This window comes from Dama dama, chromosome 33 (assembly GCF_033118175.1).
Source record: "Dama dama isolate Ldn47 chromosome 33, ASM3311817v1, whole genome shotgun sequence".
NCBI lineage: Eukaryota > Metazoa > Chordata > Mammalia > Artiodactyla > Cervidae > Dama > Dama dama.
Window position 1 is genome coordinate 37735090 of NC_083713.1, and position 19106 is coordinate 37754195.

The window sequence follows — 19106 nt, forward strand, 5'->3', positions numbered from 1 at the left end:
TCTGTTGTCTTTGACAACAAGCATTGTGATGACAAATGGTGTCTAACCAATCCTCAATAAAAAGTAATAATCAAGGAAAATAGTGTGCTTCTGGAACTCCACTGAGGCTGTGGGTGTGTAGCCAAACAATGCTCTACTACCAATTGCCCAGTTCAACCAGAGCAGCTCAACTTTGATTAGTTATACACATTTGGATTTCAAGTTCGAAAAGAATCACATGCTTAAAGGTAGATTTCCTCCACCCCTTTTGCTTTTCAGTTGCCAAGTCATGTCTGACTCTTTGGACCCCATGGACTGCAGAATGCCAGGCCTCCCTGTCCCTCACCATCTCCCTGAGTTCCCCCAATTTCATGTCTACTGAATCAATGATGTCATCCAATCATCTCATTCTCTGTCACCCTCTTCTCCTTCTGCCTTTGATCTTTCCTAGCATTAGGGTTTTTTCCCCAAAGAGTCGGCTGTTTGCATCAGGTGGCCAACGTATTGGAGCTTCAGCATCAGTCCTTCCAATGAGTATTCAGGGTTGATTTTCTTTAGGATGGACTGGTTTGATCTCCATGCTGTCCAAGGTACTCTCAAGAGTCTTCTCCAGCACCACAATTCAAAAGCATCTTTAACAAGGTCTACTTTTTGTGGACAAGTAGAGACAAGTGTGGGTGATTTAGTAAGTAGAAAAAGGGTCCTCTCCTGGGTTTTCCCCACTGCTGAGATTATTATGCTTCTGGGTAAGTGTTCTACCAGGGTTGACACTTGTGGTAAGAGGCCAGTTTAAATCTAAAGCAGTTTCAGGATGGGGTGATTCTAAAGTAACTGTTTACCTCTTCTACTCTGCCCTAGAAAAGAAAGTCACCTGCTTTTCCCAACCCCTTGGGGTATGAATAATAACAGTTCACATTCTACTTCAGAAAAGTTGCCATCTTAGCAAAGGAAGAAGTGAGTAAGTGAGTGAGAGATACATCCTGTCTTTTCTATTTAGCTCTATGTTTGACTCCTCTGCCACAAAAAGCAACAAAAGCAAAAAGCAGAAAAAAAGTCAATAATGTAGAATATACACATAAATAAAAGAACATCTGTCTTAGATGGTTAAGGTAAACCTTTGATGGCACTGAAAAGTATGTGTGTTTCCTTACTTGAAGAAAGGAAATGGAAGAGAACTGTCACTCCTGACATTAACTTCCAATCATTTCCCAGTTTTAAGAGAGTTCCATTAGTACAAGCAGCCAGTTACCCAAAATGACAGCTTCCATTTCTATTCTCCCTTTCCAGGTTGTAAACTTCAGTTATGGATACACCCATAGCACACTGCACTACACTGTCACTGTGTAACACTGTTCCAATCAGGCAGCTGAAATCATAGAAACTTAAATATCATAGATCCAGCAGAGTCAGAATTTGCATTTTGCTTTTTTTTTTTTTTAATAAGCTGGTTGGCTAAATGCATCAGGATAGATAAGGTAAGACAATCCCACAGATCAAACCCAAAACTCACCATACTAGGTTCTCTATTTTTCTGGATGTCAGAACTTGGTGAAACTTTTTGTTATCTTCTAAGAGTTAAAAGGAGACTTCATAGCCAAAGACCACACCCATGAGTCTCAGCTTTGCCTCACTTCCTTTTTTATCTCCAGTAGCACTTCTTTCCCTCAAGTTGTATAAAATTCTATGGGCTGAAGTGCAAAACTAAATAGTGTAACACCAAAAGGGAAACTAGACATGTGATGTTCTACCCATCTCAGGCATTGCTCAGTTAGCTTGCTTAGCCATGTTAAGGGGTATCTTTTCCTCTGAGTAGGGGGCCACGTTAGAATCTGGAGATGCAGGAGAAAGAATTATCAGTTTGAAATGGTTACCTAATATTAAAAAATCTGTCTTTCATAAATTATATAAAGTAGGGCTCTACAGAATATTCTTGGATGGGGAAAACTTCAAGAGGAAGTTTACATTCAGTAAGAGGAGGTGTAAGAACTTTGTGGGAAGAAAGGTCACATATTTTTATCTCCTAGGATTTGTGGTATTTTAATGTTTATAAAAAAGGAAATATGGATTTTAAAAGGCTGAAAAACATCAATATGAAGGGAAAGGCATTTTAATTTAGGGATAGCAAATACATAAAGTCATGAAATTAATCATGGTAAAAGCCATATATTTATTGGATGGAAATAGTAAAACCACTTATATATCCAACAAGAACAGTTGATTTTTTTTTTTTGAGAAATTTAAAATCATTATCATCTTGAAGGGACTTGAGTCCCTGATTTCTGTCCTTAGAGCAAATCATTCTTCACAGCAAAATCACCTGATTCAGTTTATTCTGCTGCTGAAGAGAACAATTCTCCATACCTCATTCTACTGCAAATATCTCAAGGATTCCTATAACTTCAGCTAAGTAACCATCAAACGAACTCATTATTTTTCTTAGTCCACTCAATTTCCAATAATTCATAACTACAATGACTTGCAGACAGACTGTTTTCACTGTTAACAACCTATTTTCAACAGACCCTTCTTTTTTTGCAAAGAAAAAAGCATCGTGGTAAGTGAAAGCTACTACAGATTATTGCTCAAAATGTTTACCCTCATAATTTAGTAATGATAATTACCATTAAAGAAAGTATATCTCTAAAGTTAAAAAGAAAACAAGGTTACTGTTTAGGACACTTCTCCCAGGAGACAAACAATTATCATTATTATTTACTTCCCAAACTTTTTTCTTAAAATAATTTAAAAAGTCTCTTAAGAAATGCTTTTCTTGCTTGAACAACAATGTGAATACATTCAACACTACTGAACTATACACTTAAAAATGGCTAAGGTGGTAAACTTCACAGTATGTGTATTTTACCACAATTTTTAAAAATGTTTTTATAGATTAGGAATTGAAAAACTGTAACATATACAATTACATAGGTCCCAAAGGCTTGTTTTCAGTTGCAAAGGCTCTGGTACCACTGCCTATTTCAATCCTCCTCAACTTTTCTGAACAGTTTTCAAACAATGCACACGGTTCAAAAGATTCCGTATGCTAATTTGCCACCCACCCACAAGGGAGTTCGATTCATATTCTGTTATCCTTTTTTGAAAATGATTCAGAATCTTGGTCTTGGACTACAGAGAAATTTTGTTACCTATTCTTGCTAACAGCCTCCTCTTTTCCCCTACCCATGATTGAAAACCATAGCAGTAAGCACAAAAGACAACATGGGATGAATGGCAGCCACAACGTAAATCCTACAGAAAATAGAAACTAAAAGTTGATTTGACATAATTACATACAATCAAGTTGAAACCGAATAGTAATATTCATGCTTAGAAAGCTGTTAGAAAACAAAAGGATATATAGTAGCAACAGCTAATCAGCTAAAGCATGAGTATATGGCTGGCTGTTGAACAACACCAGTTTGAACTGCACAAGTCTACTTATCCATGGATCCATGGATATTTTCATGAGTAAATACGGCAGTACTATATGATCTGTTGTTGGTTGAATCCCTGGATGTGGAAATGCCGATATGGTGGAAGCACAGGTACACAGGAACCTTGGATACAGAGGGTTAACTTTACACGCAGATTTTCAATTGAGTAGAGGGTTGACATGCCTAACCTCCGTGTTGTTCAAGGACCAACTGTAGTTAGAATAGTGTTTTACATCAAGAGGCTATGTATTCTTTTTTTTTTTTTTTTTACCATTTCCTGACAGATAATTGGTATGCTTTTAAAAAATATGCAGTCTTTGTCTGTTATAGGTTGTTGTTTAGTTGCTAACTTGTGTCCGACTCTTTGCGACCCCATGGACTGTAGCCCACCAGGATTCTCTGTCCATGGGATTTCCTAGGCAAGAATACTGGAGTGAGTTACCATTTCCTCCTCCAAGGAATTTTCCCAACCCAGGGATGGAACCAGTATCTCCTGCATTGGCAGAAAATTCTTTACCAGTGAGCTACCAGGGAAGGGCATGCCCCCAAATTATGCCAATAATCACTTGTTCTAGATTAACAGATTTTTAAGCTAAGCTACTCAAATATCCAAACACTGACAGAATACCTGCATTCCTCTGTAAATAACATTTATGAGCGTCTTGAAGTTTCCTCCAGTTCACAGATGTATATTGCTAAACTGCATTATCTAAGGTAATAGTCTTGCTTGAAAGCAATCAAAAAGTATTTCAAATAAACATTCATAAAAGTGAATAGCTCTCCCAAAGATTACATAATACACTACTATCCACATATTAACAGTACGCCATTCGTTAGCTGAGTAAAACAGTGGGCTGTGGTTATATGGTTTATATTCCTCAGAAGCCAGCCCTGTTCTTATGTGTGTCCACAGACTATGTACATACCTAGACTGTTACAGATTTTCACTTCATATTCAGTAAGTAAAAGCAAGCTGAGCTTGCATATTTTCTCAGCCACTCATTTTGAAACTCCCCTATTGGATTTGGCTTGAGTAGAATGTCAGCTAGGTTACTACCTCTAAAACAAGAAATTTCCTGGGAAAATTGGGAAGCTGCTGACAACAAAGTGAACTAATGCTCTTTTAGTTGAATTTCACTCAATGTTTCTTTCAGGTCATAAAAGTTTGTCCATGTAGAAGCAACACCCTTTCCTTTATAAATTGGAGTAGAGGAGAAAAAACAGTAAAGCACTTTATTATCACCCCCAGTCTACGTACAGCATTTTCCCTGAAAAATAAAAAAAAGGTGGAGGATAAAAATGACCAGGATCAGCACAGCAGTTCTTCATTCTCTACATTACTGGTGCTTCACACCCCTTCAATTATAAGGATTTACTCTAAGGAGCTTTTGTTTGCTTTTTAAAGTTCTGGATCTTTCTGCTGAATATTATTGCTGCCTTAAGAACAATGTACAGTTGACCTTGAACAACATGGGTTTTAACTGCATGGATATACTTACAGGTGAATTTTTTCCCCCACTAAATATATACTACAGTACTACACTATCTGCAGTTGATTGTATCTGAAGATGCAGAACCTGGGAAACAGAGGGCTGACTATAAATTGCTTGCAGATTTTCAACTGTTGGGAGCTGTGGCGCCCCTAACCTTCAAGTATTATTCAAGGGTCCACTGTATTTTCATCAATTAATTCTTTCAGACTTTCAAACAGAGAGCTCTTAAACTATTTTAGGTTTCACTGGTGGCTCAGCAAGTTGAGCTGAGTCTGCCAACGCAGGAGATGCTGAGTTCAATCCCTGAGTTAGGAAGATCCCCTGGAGAAGGAAATGGCAATCCACTCAATATTCTTCCTGGGAAATCCCATGGACAGAGGAGCCTGGTGGGCTACAGTCCATGGGGTTGCAAAGAGTCAGACACAACTTAGCAACTAAACAAGCTATTTAAACCACCTCAAAGCAGAGAAAGAAAGAACTAACCTAAAGTCTTTTTAGAAAATCAGCATAGCCTTGATATCAAACTCTGGCAAAGATAACAGGAAAAAAGATATCTACAGATGTAACTCAATTACTGATTTTAAATAAAATTGTTATCACACACACAAAAAAAATAAATAAAAAAATAAAATTGTTATCAAAAAGAAACCTATATGCTGAAATTTAACACAGTGATGAAGTGCAAGTTTGGTTCAAAAACTAGAAATCAAAGATACAAATGAGCTTATTTACAAAACAGAAGCAGAGCACAGATGTAGAAAAAAAAACTTACAGTTAACATGAGATAAAGGGGAGAGGGATAAATTGGAAGACTGGGACTGACATATACACACTATATAAAATAACTAATGAACCTGCTGTATAGCACAGAGAAATCTATTAAATACTCCATAATCAATATGTAGGTCAAGAAGCAACAGTTAGAACTGTACATGGAACAAAAGATTGGCTCTGAATCAGGAAACAAGTATGTCAAGGCCGTATATTGTCACCCTGCTTATTTAACTTATATGCAGAGAACATCATGCGAAATACCAGGCTGGATGAAGCACAAGCTGGAATCAAGACTGCCAGGAGAAACATCAATAACCTCAGATATACAGATGACACCACCCTTATGGCAGAAAGCGAAGAAGAACTAAAGAGCTTCTTGATGAACGTGAAAGAGGAGAGTGAAAAAGTTGGCTTAAAACTCAACATTCAAGAAACTAAGATCATGGCATTCAGTCCCATCACTTCATGGCAAATAAACAGTGAAACAATGGCAACAGTGACAGACTTTATTTTCTTGGGCTCCCAAATCACTGCAGATGGTGACTGCAGCCATGAAATTAAAAGATGCTTGCTCCTTGGAAGAAAACCTATGACCAACCTAGAGAGCATATTAAAAAGCAGAGACATTACTTTGCCAACAAAGGTCTGTCTAGTCAAAGCCACGGTTTTTCCAGTAGTCATGTATGGATGTGAGAGTTGGACTATAAAGAAAGCTGAGCACTGAAGAATTAATGCTTTTGAACTGTGGTGTTGGAGAATTCTTGAGAGTCCCTTGGACTGCAAGGAGATCTAATCAATCTTTTTTTTTTTCCCCCAATCAGTCAATCTTAAAGGAAATCGTCCTGAATACACATTGGAAGGTCTGATGCTGAAGGTGAAACTCCAATAATTTGGCCACCTGATGCAAAGAACTGACTCACTGGGAAAGACCCTGATACTGGGAAAGACTGAAGGCGGGAGGAGAAGGGGACGACAGAGGATGAGATGGTTGGATGACATTACCGACTCGCTGGACATGAGTTTGAGCAAACCCTGGGAGTTGGTGATGGACAGGGAAGCCTGGCGTGCTGCAGTTCATGGGGTCGCAAAGAGTCAAACATGACTGAGCATCTGAACTAATGGCCTATATGGGAAAACAAACAAACAAAAAAAGTGGATATATGTTCGTATACTTTGCTGTACAGCTGAAATTAACCATTATAAATCAACTATACTCCAATAAAAATTAAAAACAACAACAACAACAAAGGTAGAAATCTACTAAAACAATTTGCCATTCTAAAAGGTCAAGGAAGAAAACCACATGATTGGCCATATTAGATACCAAAATGCCATATATGACAAAACTCAACTTCCACTCCTGATAAAAATGTTTAGCTAAGTAGCAATGAAAATACATCAACAACAAATATATACACCAAATGAAAACTCAACATCTACTATTCAAAACTGCTCTCAAAGTGCTGGCCAATGCAAAAGAAAAAACAAAATAAAAAAACCCCAACTTTAGACACAATCCAAAATCCACTCCCTGCAAAAATCCAAGTAGCTAGAAATATTAAAGATATTTCTTTGATAAATAAAATTATTTGAAATTTATTATAAAATTCATATTCAATGATGACACAATAAAAACAACTACAAATGAATAAATACGATAAGGATGCCCAGAATCACTGTTATTATATATCACTGTTTTGGAGAAGCTAGATATTTACAAACAAAAGAAAGAAGTATAAAGAAGGAGATAAGAGTATATTAGAAAATTCAAGAGAATTTATTAAAACCAGTAATTTTAGAAAGTTGGCCAGAAATATAAATCATCTACATGTCAGTCACAAAATATTAGCGGATAGTTAAAACCCCCCAAGGGCTTCCCTGGTGACTCAGTGGTGAAGAATCTGCCTTCAATGCAGGAGAATCAGGTTCAATCCCTGGGTTAGAAAGATCTCTCCCCTGGAGAAGGAAATGGCAACTCATTCCAGCTTTCCTGCCTAGGAAATCCCATGGACAGAGGAGCCTGGTGGGTTACAGTCCATGAGGTCACAAAGAGTCGGATATGACTGACAACTATACAACAAAACTCCCCAGAGAAACCTGTTTTAATGAAATATAAATAGTTTACTTTAAATTTTACCTGAGAGAGAGTACAATCATCAAGGATATTTGAAGAGGGGCTTGCTTTATGCATGACTACAAAGTGCCTAACCAAAGAGAGATTGGTAATTGTATAGGAAGAAGCAAATACAACAAAGGAACACAAGAATCCAAAAAAGACTCATGTATGCCTGGAAATTTACTATATTAAGGTAGTATTTCTAGCCAACTGGAAATGAATTAATTTCAGCAAATGATTGCAGCAAAAATGGCTAAATCCTGATCTTATACAATTTTCAAAAATAATTTTCATATGTTTTAATGAATAAAGCATAACAAAACTGTAAGAAGATTTAATGAACAATAAAGGAAAATATTTTAATAATTTTTAAGTGAGGACCATCTTCTTAAGTGAAAACCTGGGCATTTTAACCCAAAGACTGATAGTTCTTGAAAATATTCACCATGTAATTCACAAAGGGTTAATATATCTGTATCCTAATGAAATACAGATTAAATAATTGTGAAGAAAAGGGCAAAATATATAGACAGGCCATATTAAGAGATGTTTAACTACATTTGGATCATCCAGGCAAAGAAATCCCATGCTGACATTAAGGTAAAGCAGAGTTATATATGGTAAGATTTCCACTGTATATATTCTATCTGAAAAACCAAATAATAGGACTGTATGCACATACAATCTTATTTTCATAAGAAAGCGAAATGTTTATGCACACATAAGAGAGATGTGCAAGACGTTGGAGTACCTGTGGCTGGGGAGAGGGCCGTGAAGGAGTTTCATTTTCTGCTTAAAACATGACTGTTACCACTTTAGGGTTCTCGTCTCCTCCCCAGTGAGAGGGACAAAAATTTTTTTCGCAGACTACAGAGCTCGCTTCTCTGCTCCCCCTCTTTGAAATGTGTATTCCCGTCGTGGTAGGGAAACAGATCACGCTATTTTCCTTCACTTTCGTGTCACTTCACTTCCTTTACTAACCATTTCTCTCTTAAGATAAAACTTGTCAAAAGCGTCTGTGAGACACAGGACACTTTATATAGCAAAGGCTGCTATACTTCTCCTTGTTACAGCATAGTAAGAAACACAGAGACTCCTTGGTTTGAGTATCTTCCCCCTCCTTGCTTCACTTCGTGACGAGCACGGCTTGTTACACGTGTAACTCGTCACTAGTCCGTTTACACCGCGCTAGGGATTCCGCCTAATGCCCGGTTCCCACTGGGGGCAGGGTTTGCTTCCGCTCTTTCCGCCTCAGCCATCCAGTTTCTCCTTGACCCTCGGGGACGTTACCCAACTTCTCATTGACAAGGCGATGATGACACCCCACAGGAAAGCTGAGAGAGAAACTGTGCAATAACCTTGGTGAAAAAACAACAGAAAGAACCCAGGAAGTTTTTGAAAGAGTAACAAAGATAGTATTAACTTCTGGAAGGCAGCCCCCGGTCCTCAAGGGAGGCTGGGACCTCCAGGTGGGGTCCACTGCTCACCCTGACATCACAGGCCTGCCTCCTTAGTTAGCAGGCCAAGAAATCAAGTCACACAGAGCTGCCGACGCGGAGTCGGGCAGGGTCCCTCCCCAACAGCCGTCGCAGAGGGGGCCGTCGCTGCTGCGCAGACGCCGTGAGCCCGGAAAGCCCCTCCCGGTCCGCTCCGGGACGGGGACCCAGGTGATTTCTCTCGCACAAAGTCCCTCCCCACCAGAAGAACTGGTTGTCTCTGCAGCTCCTCGGTTTTTCTCCCTGCGGCGCCCATACGGCAGCGTATCCCTTTCGCTCACACACACAAGTTCTCCGTCGCCGTGCCCGACGCATTCGGACACAGCAACTCGCTAGCGAAGTTTCTTACTTACAGCTCAGGGTTTCCGCACCGGTCTCTCCACCCTCAAGTCGCCCGGCGCCCGGCCGAGTGACTCCGACCGGAAGTTGTTTTCCTTTCCAGTTCAGAGGGCAGCGCCTGCGCGTGGATCCCTTAACCCTTCACCCTCCACCCTTCCAAGCCAGACCGTGCCCCTCCCGCCACTTCCCCCCACCGCACCCAAGCCCCGCCCCGCCCCGCCCAGCGCAGCGCAGCCCCGCCCCGCCCAGCGCAGCCCTGCCCGGACTCAAGGGGGAAAACCACAGGCCCGGAAAGGCACGCGAAGTCAAGTTTAAAGGTCAGCTGAGGGTCTCTTGTTAAAGATACAGATTCACCCTTAGAGATTCCCAGAGTTAAGAGCGCAGCTAAGTCGCTTCAGTGTTGTCCAACTCTTTGAGACTTGGTGGATGGTAGCCCATAAGGCTTCTAGTCCATGGGTTTCTCCAGGCAAGAATACTGGAGTGGGTTGCCATGCCCTCACCAAGAGTTAAGAGGAACTGGGGTGAATTCCAGGAATCCTCATTTTCAGCAGATATTCATGTGAATGTGATTAGGGTTATTAAACTCCACATGCTGAGAAAAACCACACACACACACATACACACACACACACCTATTTGGGTTTTCCCCAACTAGCAACACCTATCATTAAAAGTACTTGCTAAAGTTGAATGATTGCTATATGCAAGTAGATCTCTTTTAAAAAAATTTCCCCTAACTTAGGATTCTCCGTTATTCCATTTCCTACCCATGCTTGAATATTTTCCAAGGTGAACATTTTAGACAGATACCTCAAGAAAAGTTTTATCTTGGATATCTACTATCTCAGGCAAGTTGCTTTAATCTAATGAATCTTGATTTTCTAAAATCTGACAGCAAATGACAATGATAACCTACTTCACTGGATGGATGGTTGCAGGATCAACTGATAATGTAAGCCAAAAAAAAAAAAAGAAAAATCGTAAAATTCAAAATGCTCTGCAAATGAAAGGGGCTGTCTGGAGTCAGTCATGTCATCCTGGCTCCTTCCCACCATCAAGCTCATTCCTAGGATTCCTTTTAGGAAAAGAGTAGTCAAATTCACAACATATATACATATGGACTCTCCCTGAGAACACTGAAGGTTGGGACTCTCCACATTGACTGAAGTATAACTGTATTTGGTCGAATGCATGTAACACTTTTAGAAGCTTCCATGGTGATTACTTACTATTTATTTAATTAAAACAATATTTTTAAAAACTCTCACTATTTTTGCATGTATCTGACAAGAGTTGGTGGTGTTTGAAAAAAGACTTTATCACCAAGCACAAGCATATTAAGGGTGCTGAAAATAGCAAGTTCAAAGCCAAGATTAAAATGACCATGAATACTATATATTGTTGTCAGGCAGAGCCTGCTCTAGAACATAGCTTTATATCCACAGACTTGATGAAATTTCCAAATTTGAGAACATGCCTGTCCTAGTGATCTTGGACAAGCCATGCTTGGACAGGTCTTCAGTCCATCCAAGATTCTTTCTTCATCCTGAGTGTTTCAAGCCTAGCTCTGCAGTCTTGAGCTCTTTTTTTTTCCTAGTTATACTGCTGCATATAACTTAGAAGCTGCTATCCCTCCAGGGGAGTCCAGGATCTTGCTCCTCCTAGGATAGCAACTTTTCTCTGATACAGCATAAAGATCAAGTTCTGATTGCCTCAATTTCTCCCTATACTTCTGAATCATGGATATTTATACTCCTTTCCTTAGGCCCAGTACATCCAAGGATTTAAAGACTTGCCAAATTACAGTGTATTCTACTGGATTATCTTGAGTATTTGGCTTATTTTTTAAGTCAAAGCCAGAACATAATTTTAAAAACATTGTCTTTTTAAAAAACGGAAATGTTTTGGTATAGCATTGTGACCAGTTGAATAGTTTTCTTGTAATAAGTAATTGAGTTAATCATGACAGTACAGTACCTTTTAAAAAAAGAATTTGTGATTGATTTTAAGTTCATAGCAAATTTGCAAGGAACACATAGAGATTTACCATACACTCCCTACTCTGAAACATGCCTAAGACTCTTTATCATCAACGCTTCCCACCAGAGTGATACACTTGTCACAACTGATGAAATTACATTGACATATCTTTATCTTCCAAAGTCCATAGTTTACATTAGGGTTCACTCTTGGTATTATACATTCTATGAGTGTGGACAGAGGCATAATGACATATATCTATCCTTATAGTATTATACTATCCTGGAGGATACCAGAGTATACTCTATGTACTCTGACATGTATCCATAGTTGTAGTACCATACTATATGAGAATAATTTCACTATCCTAAAAATCCTCTATTCGCCACTTATTCATCTCTTCCTCTCCCTAATCTCTGACAGCCACTGATCTTTTACTGTCTTCATAGTTGTGCCTTTTCCAGAATGTCATATGTTGGAACCACACATTATGTAGCCTTTTCACATTGGCTTCTTTCACTTAGTAATTGCATTTGAATTTCCTCCATGTCTTTTCATGGCTTGAAAAATCATTTCTTTTTATTGCTGAATAATACTCCATTGTCTGGATGTACCACAGCTTATCCATTCCTACTGGAAGACGTCTTGGTTGCTTCCAACTTTTGGCAGTTATGAATAAAGCTACTATAAACATTAGTGTGCAGGTTTTTGCGTGTGTTTTCAGCTACTTTCAGCTACTTTCACACTCCTAAATATCAAAGAGTGTGATTGTTGGGTTGTAGAGCAAGAGCTGGAGAAGGCAATGGCAACCCACTCCAGTACTCTTGCCTGGAAAATCCCATGGACGGAGGAGCCTGGTACGCTGTAGTCCATGGGGTCACACAGAGTTGGACACGACTGAAGTGACTTAGCAGCAGCAGCAGAGCAAGAGCATATTTAGTTTTGTAACAAGCTGCCATAGTGTATTCCAAAGTGGCTATACAATTTTGTATCCCTATCAACAATGAAAGAGAATTATTTTTGCTTCACATCCTCATCAGCATTTGGTGTTGTCAGTTTTCTGGATTTTGGCCATTTTAAAAGGATGATAGTGGTATCTCATTGTGTTTTAATTTTCATTTCCATGATGATATATAATGTGAAGCATCTTTTCACATGGTGATTTTAATCTGTATATCTTTTTTGTAAACTATCTGTTAAAGTTCTTGACCCATTTTAAAACTGGATTGTTTGTTCTCTTATTGTTGAATTTTAAGAATGCTCTGTATATTTTGTATCACAGTCCTTTATCAGATTTATCTTTTGAAAATATTTCTACCAGTCTGTGGCTTGTCTTTTAATTCTCTTTACAGTGTCTTTTGCAGAGCAAAAAAATTTAATTTTAATGAAGTCTAACTTATCCAGCCCTGCTTTTGAGCAAATTGAAAGAGCTACTTTGACTATTTCTAATTTAAATAGTAGAATTTAATAATACACTCAGAATCTAAAACTGAATTCATGAGCATTTTGAAATATAAAAGTGCTAAACATTTTAAATAAAGAAAGAAGAAATTAAACATATCCATTTCTTAACTATATATTTTTATCTTTCCACTCCCATAATGTTGGAGTCATGAAGAGAAGTGGCTACATACTTCTCCAGTGGCTGAAATATGCATAAATGCTGGGCTAAATGGATGAGTTTTGTGCTAAAATGGTGTCAAACATTTTCCTTTTTTATAATGATTTTTTCAAAATTTATTTTTGGCTATGCTGGGCCTTCGTTGCTGCGTGGGCTTTTCTCTAGTTGTGGAGAGTGGGGGCTCCTCTCTAGTTGTGGTGCTTGGATTTTCATCATGGTGGCTTCTCTTGTTGCAGGGCTCTAGGGCACATGGGCTTCAGTAGCTGTAGCTCCTGGGCTCTAGAGCACAGGCTCAATAGTTGGGGCACATAGGCTTAGTTACTCTGCAGCATGTGGAGTCTTCCTGGACCAGGGGTGGAATCCGTGTCCCCTGCATTGGCAGGTGGATTCTTTACCACTGAGCCACCAGGGAAGCCTGATGATAAACTCGTTAAATATAATATGTTTTATTAAGGTTAGGAATTTGAGGAATAACCCTTTAAAAATGATGTAATTTCACTCTAATTTTCCTGATATTATTATGTACCTAAGGTTAGCAAGCAAGTGTTGGAGGGTAGGATGAAATGAAAATGAGAACTGCAGGCTTATTAAAACCATTTCAGAACCTGTTTTCAAAACTGCTGAATATTTTATTGAGAGTTCTGAATATCAATCCAGAAACAAGGAAAGCTGCCAGTATAAATACTACTACAACTTGGAATGTCAGGTATGCATCGGTGAGCTCAGTCAAATCTTTGATGTGAAATATCACTATTAATAGAATCTGGTTGACTTCTGATTTAGGATGACATCTGGACTAGCTGTGTTTGTCTCAGACTCTCTGAATTAAATACCTTATGAAAAATCAGAAAAATATGAGAACTCATAATAACATCAAAAGGCAGGATTGATGACCAGACCCACTGCACATGGCTGAGAAACTATACCCAGTACAGGACCCTCAATTGAAATAGGCACTCACTTGGCAAGCTTTGCTACTTTGGGACTTAAGTCTTCCAAAGTAGATGTTGACAGGCATCCTCTGACAGAATTTGACAAGATTTTTCACCATTTTCAAGAACCATGGGGCCGAAATGGACATGAAGCTTCATGGTTTGAAGGTGAGCAAACTTGTGACTTTAAGGATAGTAAGCAAGCTATCTGCCTCATGGCACCTTCTAGTGAAATGGACAGTACTAACTCCACTACTGTGTGTTACCTCAAATACTAGTTTGTTTTTGTGTTTTTTTACATCTTGTTGCCCCATCATTCCCCATTAGTACTTCTTTTTATTATCTATTGATAGTTTGGACCTCTGGTTTGGAGAATACCAACATGATTCCAATAGGTGTAGACACATGTGATATTCTGTATCTCAGGATATGTGAAGCAAATAATGGAAGGGCCTGGGCAGACAGACCGGTGTGTTTGACCTTCTGGGAGTTTAATTTTAATACATGGTGCCGGTCAAGGAAAAGATGAATGATTTTTTTTCTAATTTAACCAGGAATTCTCTTCTTCATATTAAAATAACTCGGCAATAAGGGTGAGGAATCTCACCTCAGGCCAGTACTCATAGTGAGAACTTGCTAAATGTTAGCTTTAGATTCAAAAGTTAGATATGAGCTATGCATGTCTTTATGTCTCCCAGCTCAAGACCTATGCTGAGGAGCTAGTAGAAACCAGGCAGATAATGAGAAGAACCAAATAAAATCCACACATCTGGTTATAAGGGCTACAAAAAACTTGGAATGAGTTTAATACAAGATAAACTTGTATTAATAAGTGTAATACAAGATAAAGCATCCTTTTGAAAAGATTGTGTTGCATAAAGGAAGAAGAACTAAGTCCCCCCAAATTTTGGGAAAGTGAACACTTTAGAAAATGGTTTGCCATAACCATAAGTAAATGGAAAGAATTGGATTTGTATTCTCTGTGATACAGAACTTGAAATCTAAGACATGATATTAGACTAAGATAAGAAGGGAGAAATAACAAAGATGGGTAAGTTAAGGCTGTAAGGACACAGAACATGCAATGTCAAAATCTGAATATTTATTTGAACATAAGAAAAGGAATCATATTACAGAATGTTAAGTCAATGATTAGAGGAAAGATAATGAAGTGAAAAAGAGAAAGTGTCAGTTGCTCAGTCATGTCCGACTCTTTCTGATCCCATGGACAGAAGCCAGTCTTCTCTGTCCCTGGAATTCTCCAAGGCAAGAATGCTGGAGTGGGTAGCCATTCCTTTCTCCAGGGAATCTTCCCAACCCAGGGATTGAACCTGGCTCTACCCACATTGCAGGAGGATTCTTTACCATCTGAGCTACCAGGGAAAGGATAAATGGATGGAAACAATTAAATGGAATTAATAATAATGGAGAGAGAGTGCTCCATCTTCTGAAAAAGAAATCTGAGGAAATGGAACAAAAATAACAGCTAAAGATATATCAGAATATATCTGAAGTAATACTTTGATATAAGGCAATCAGAGATGAAAAAACCTCAGTGAGTTTTGAAACGTAGCAATAAAAAGAGATCAAACATTTTGATCTATCCGGAGAAAAATTTTACTATTCAATGATATATCAACTCATTCATTAATTCAGGAACTATTTTGTGAGTGCTTGCTATATGCTAAAAGTTAGGGTCACAAAGACTACCAAACACAGTTCTACCTAAAAAAGAATTTAGTGTCTTTTGTGGAGGATATGCATGTAAGAAACAGGCAATTTCTACACAATGTGGTATTATAACATTACAATGGGGTAAGAATAGGGTGCTCAAAAAACATTGGAGAGAGGGGATGAGGGAAAGTTTTCTCAGTCTCAAGTATGGAAACAGTTCAATAAAAATCCAGAGAAGAGACTTCTCTGGTGGTCCAGTGGCTAAGATTCCCCACTTCCAATGAAAGAGGCCCAGGTTCAATTCTTAGTCAGGGAACTAGATCCCACATTCCACAACTAAGATCCCACATGCTGCAGCTAAGATAGTGCAGCTAAAAGAAAAAGAGAATTCAGAAAAAAGAAGCTCCTTTCAAAGGAAGAAAAAGAAAAATAGACTTATCTTCAACATTAAACTTCAGAAGCTGAATAGAATAACATATACAGTAGCCTGAAATAGATTTGACTTACAAAGTTTATACCCACACAAATTATCATTTGCATAGGAAAGGAAAACTTAGACATTCTTAGATACCTCATAGTTCAGAAATATATCACCTCTGTACCGAAATAATCGAACGTATACTTTAGTAAGTCAGGAAGGAAATCAAAGTACAAGAACTAAGAAAGATGAAATTCTGATATAAAAGAAATACCTATAAATATTTGAAATAATTTAAATATTGAATGAGGCAAAAATATAATGAGAATATTAAAAGTGATCTTTAAGACATACAGTCTAAGTATAAATAAATAATTTAGTAATAATGTGTTCTGAACTTCCTGATTATAGCAATAAGATCTCAAGTGGTTGGAAAAGAGGTGGTAGGAAGGAGAAAGTTCTAATTTCCTCATTTTCTTATTTTCTATTTGTGAAAACAAGGAAATGATAGGTTTTCATTCTAACAATGACATTGTAATTGAACATATACTATTTTATGTTTTTTTAAAAAACATGAAGGTAAATAATTACAAATAGAATCAAAAATTATTTGTTTATTTTTTCATGTTTGTTCATTTATTTTTTTTGCCACATCTCATGGCTCATGGGTTCTTAGTTCCTTACCAGGAATTGAACCCAGACCCTCGGCAGTGAAAGCACAGAATCCTAACCACTGCCCCCCCAGGTAATTCCTTATTTTTTCATGTTCCTCAACAGAGGAACAAAGAAAGGAAAACATTGCTCAGATAACAAAGATGTAAAACTCTCATCCCAGTGGTTTATCAATCATCCATTAAGGAGCTCTTGTGAGCATTCCTCTACAACATTAAAAAAAATTTTTTTTGGCTGCACCACATGGCATGTGGGATCTTATTTTCCCAACCAGGGATCAGACCCATGCCCCCTGCAATCAAAGCTCAGAGTCTTAACCACTGGACTGGCAGGAAAGTCTGAGTTTTTTTTTTTGCAAGCATATACTGTGTGCTTCGGCTTCTCTTGTGGCCCAGCTGGTAGAGAATCCACCTGCAATGCGAGAGACCTGGGTTCGATCCCTGGGTTGGGAAGATCTCCTGGAGAAGGGAACAGCTGCCCACTCCAGTATTCTGGCCTGGAGAATTCCGTAAACTGTATACTCCATGGAGTCGCAAAGAGTCAGACACAACTGGGTGACTTTCACTTTCACTCTGTCCTCATTGTCATCCTCTGTCCTCACCACCACATTGTTTCTATTGACACTCTTTGTTCAGACCATCATCAAATTCATATTTACCATGTTTTTCTTCTAACTTTCCCCCTAACTTTCTCTTTTGGAAAATTCTAATTTTTTTTCTTTTTTAAATTTTTAATTGGAGGATAATTGCTTTACAATATTGTGTTAGTTTCTGCCATATATCAACATGAATCAGCCATTGGTATACATATGTTCCTTCCTCGCACCTCCCACCCCATCCCACCCCTCTAGGTTGTCACAGAGCACTCAGTTTGAGTTCCCTGAGTCTGACAACAAATTCTCACTGGCTATCTATTTTACATATGGTGATGGATATGTTTCAATGTGACTCTTTCAATTCATCCCTCTCTCTCCTTCCCTGAGTGTGTCCACAAGTCTGTCCTCTATGTCTGTGTCACCATTGCTGCTCTGCAAATAGGTTCATTAGTATCTCTTTCTAGACTTCATATATATGTGTTAATAAATTTATTTTTCTCTTTCTTTAGTCTGTGAAGTAAGATTCAGACTTATTTCGCTCTGTATGATAGGCTCTAGATTCATCCACCTCTTTAGAACAGGCTCAAATGCATTCCTTTTTATGGCTGAGTAAGGAAAGTTATGACCAACCTAGATAGCATATTAAAAAGCAGAGACATTATTTTGCCAACAAAGGTCTGTCTAGTCAAGGCTATGGTTTTTCCAGTTGTCATGTGTGGATGTGAGAGTTGGACTGTGAAGAAAGCTGAGTGCTAAAGAATTGATGCTTTTGAAGTGTGGTGTTGGAGAAGACTCTTGAGAGTCCCTTGGACTGCAAGGAGATCCAACCAGTCCATCCTAAAGGAGGTCACTCCTGGGTGTTCATTGGAAGGACTGATACTAAAGCTGAAACTCCAATACTTTGGCCACCTCATGCGAAGAGTTGACTCCTTGTAAAAGACCCTGATGCTGGGAGGGACTGGGGGCAGGAGGAGAAGGGGACGACAGAGGATGAGATGGTTGGATGGCATCACCAACTCTATGGACATGAGGCTGGGTAAACTCCGGGAGTTGGTGATAGACAGGGAGGCCTGGCGCGCTGCGATTCATGGGGTCGCAGAGAGTCAGACACGATTGAGTGACTGAACTGAACTGAATATTCATGTATATGCAGTGGAATATTATATATGTAACTTCTTTATCCATTCATCTTTTGATGGACATTTAGGTTGTTTTCATGTCCTAGCTATTGTAAAAAAAACAAAAAGTGCTGCAATGAACATTGGAGTATGTGTATTTTTTTTCAATTATGGCTTCTTCAGGGTATATGTCCAGTAATGGTATTGTTGGGTCATATGGTAGTTTACTCCTAGTTTTTTAAGGATTCTCCATACTGTCAAATTTGATTATGCTCCTTTAGCATCTAAGGTCACTTCCTATTAACCTTAGGATAAAATCCAAACTCTAAACATAGTATGAGGTTTCTTCTTACTTCTCTATAGACTCATATCCTGCCTCTTCTGGCTTTTTTCAATACCTCAAATGTTCCCTGTTTTGTTCTTTTCAGACAGGATAGTTCTGTCCTGTTTGCTAGTGTGTTTTCT

The 19106-nt window shown here is 38.5% G+C and overlaps 1 protein-coding gene across 6 annotated transcripts in view; it reads right to left on the minus strand.

Annotated features, from left to right (window-relative positions):
* The window catches only part of TANK (TRAF family member associated NFKB activator), a 94941-nt gene that overhangs the window by 67015 nt on the left and 8820 nt on the right, over positions 1-19106 (minus strand). Inside the window, exons 1-2 of one of the 6 annotated variants that reach the window (XM_061135643.1) lie at positions 9646-9746; positions 6683-6803 (exon numbers count right to left, since the gene is read on the minus strand). The exons of 1 other annotated variant lie outside the window; for it this stretch is intronic. In XM_061135643.1, coding sequence (XP_060991626.1) covers positions 6683-6780 — 98 coding nt within the window. In that variant the 5' untranslated portion in view covers positions 6781-6803; positions 9646-9746. Of the gene's footprint in view, positions 1-6682; positions 6804-9645; positions 9799-19106 lie in introns of those variants that run through there. 4 more of the 6 variants (XM_061135644.1, XM_061135645.1, XM_061135646.1 and 1 more) reach the window with 4 other exon arrangements.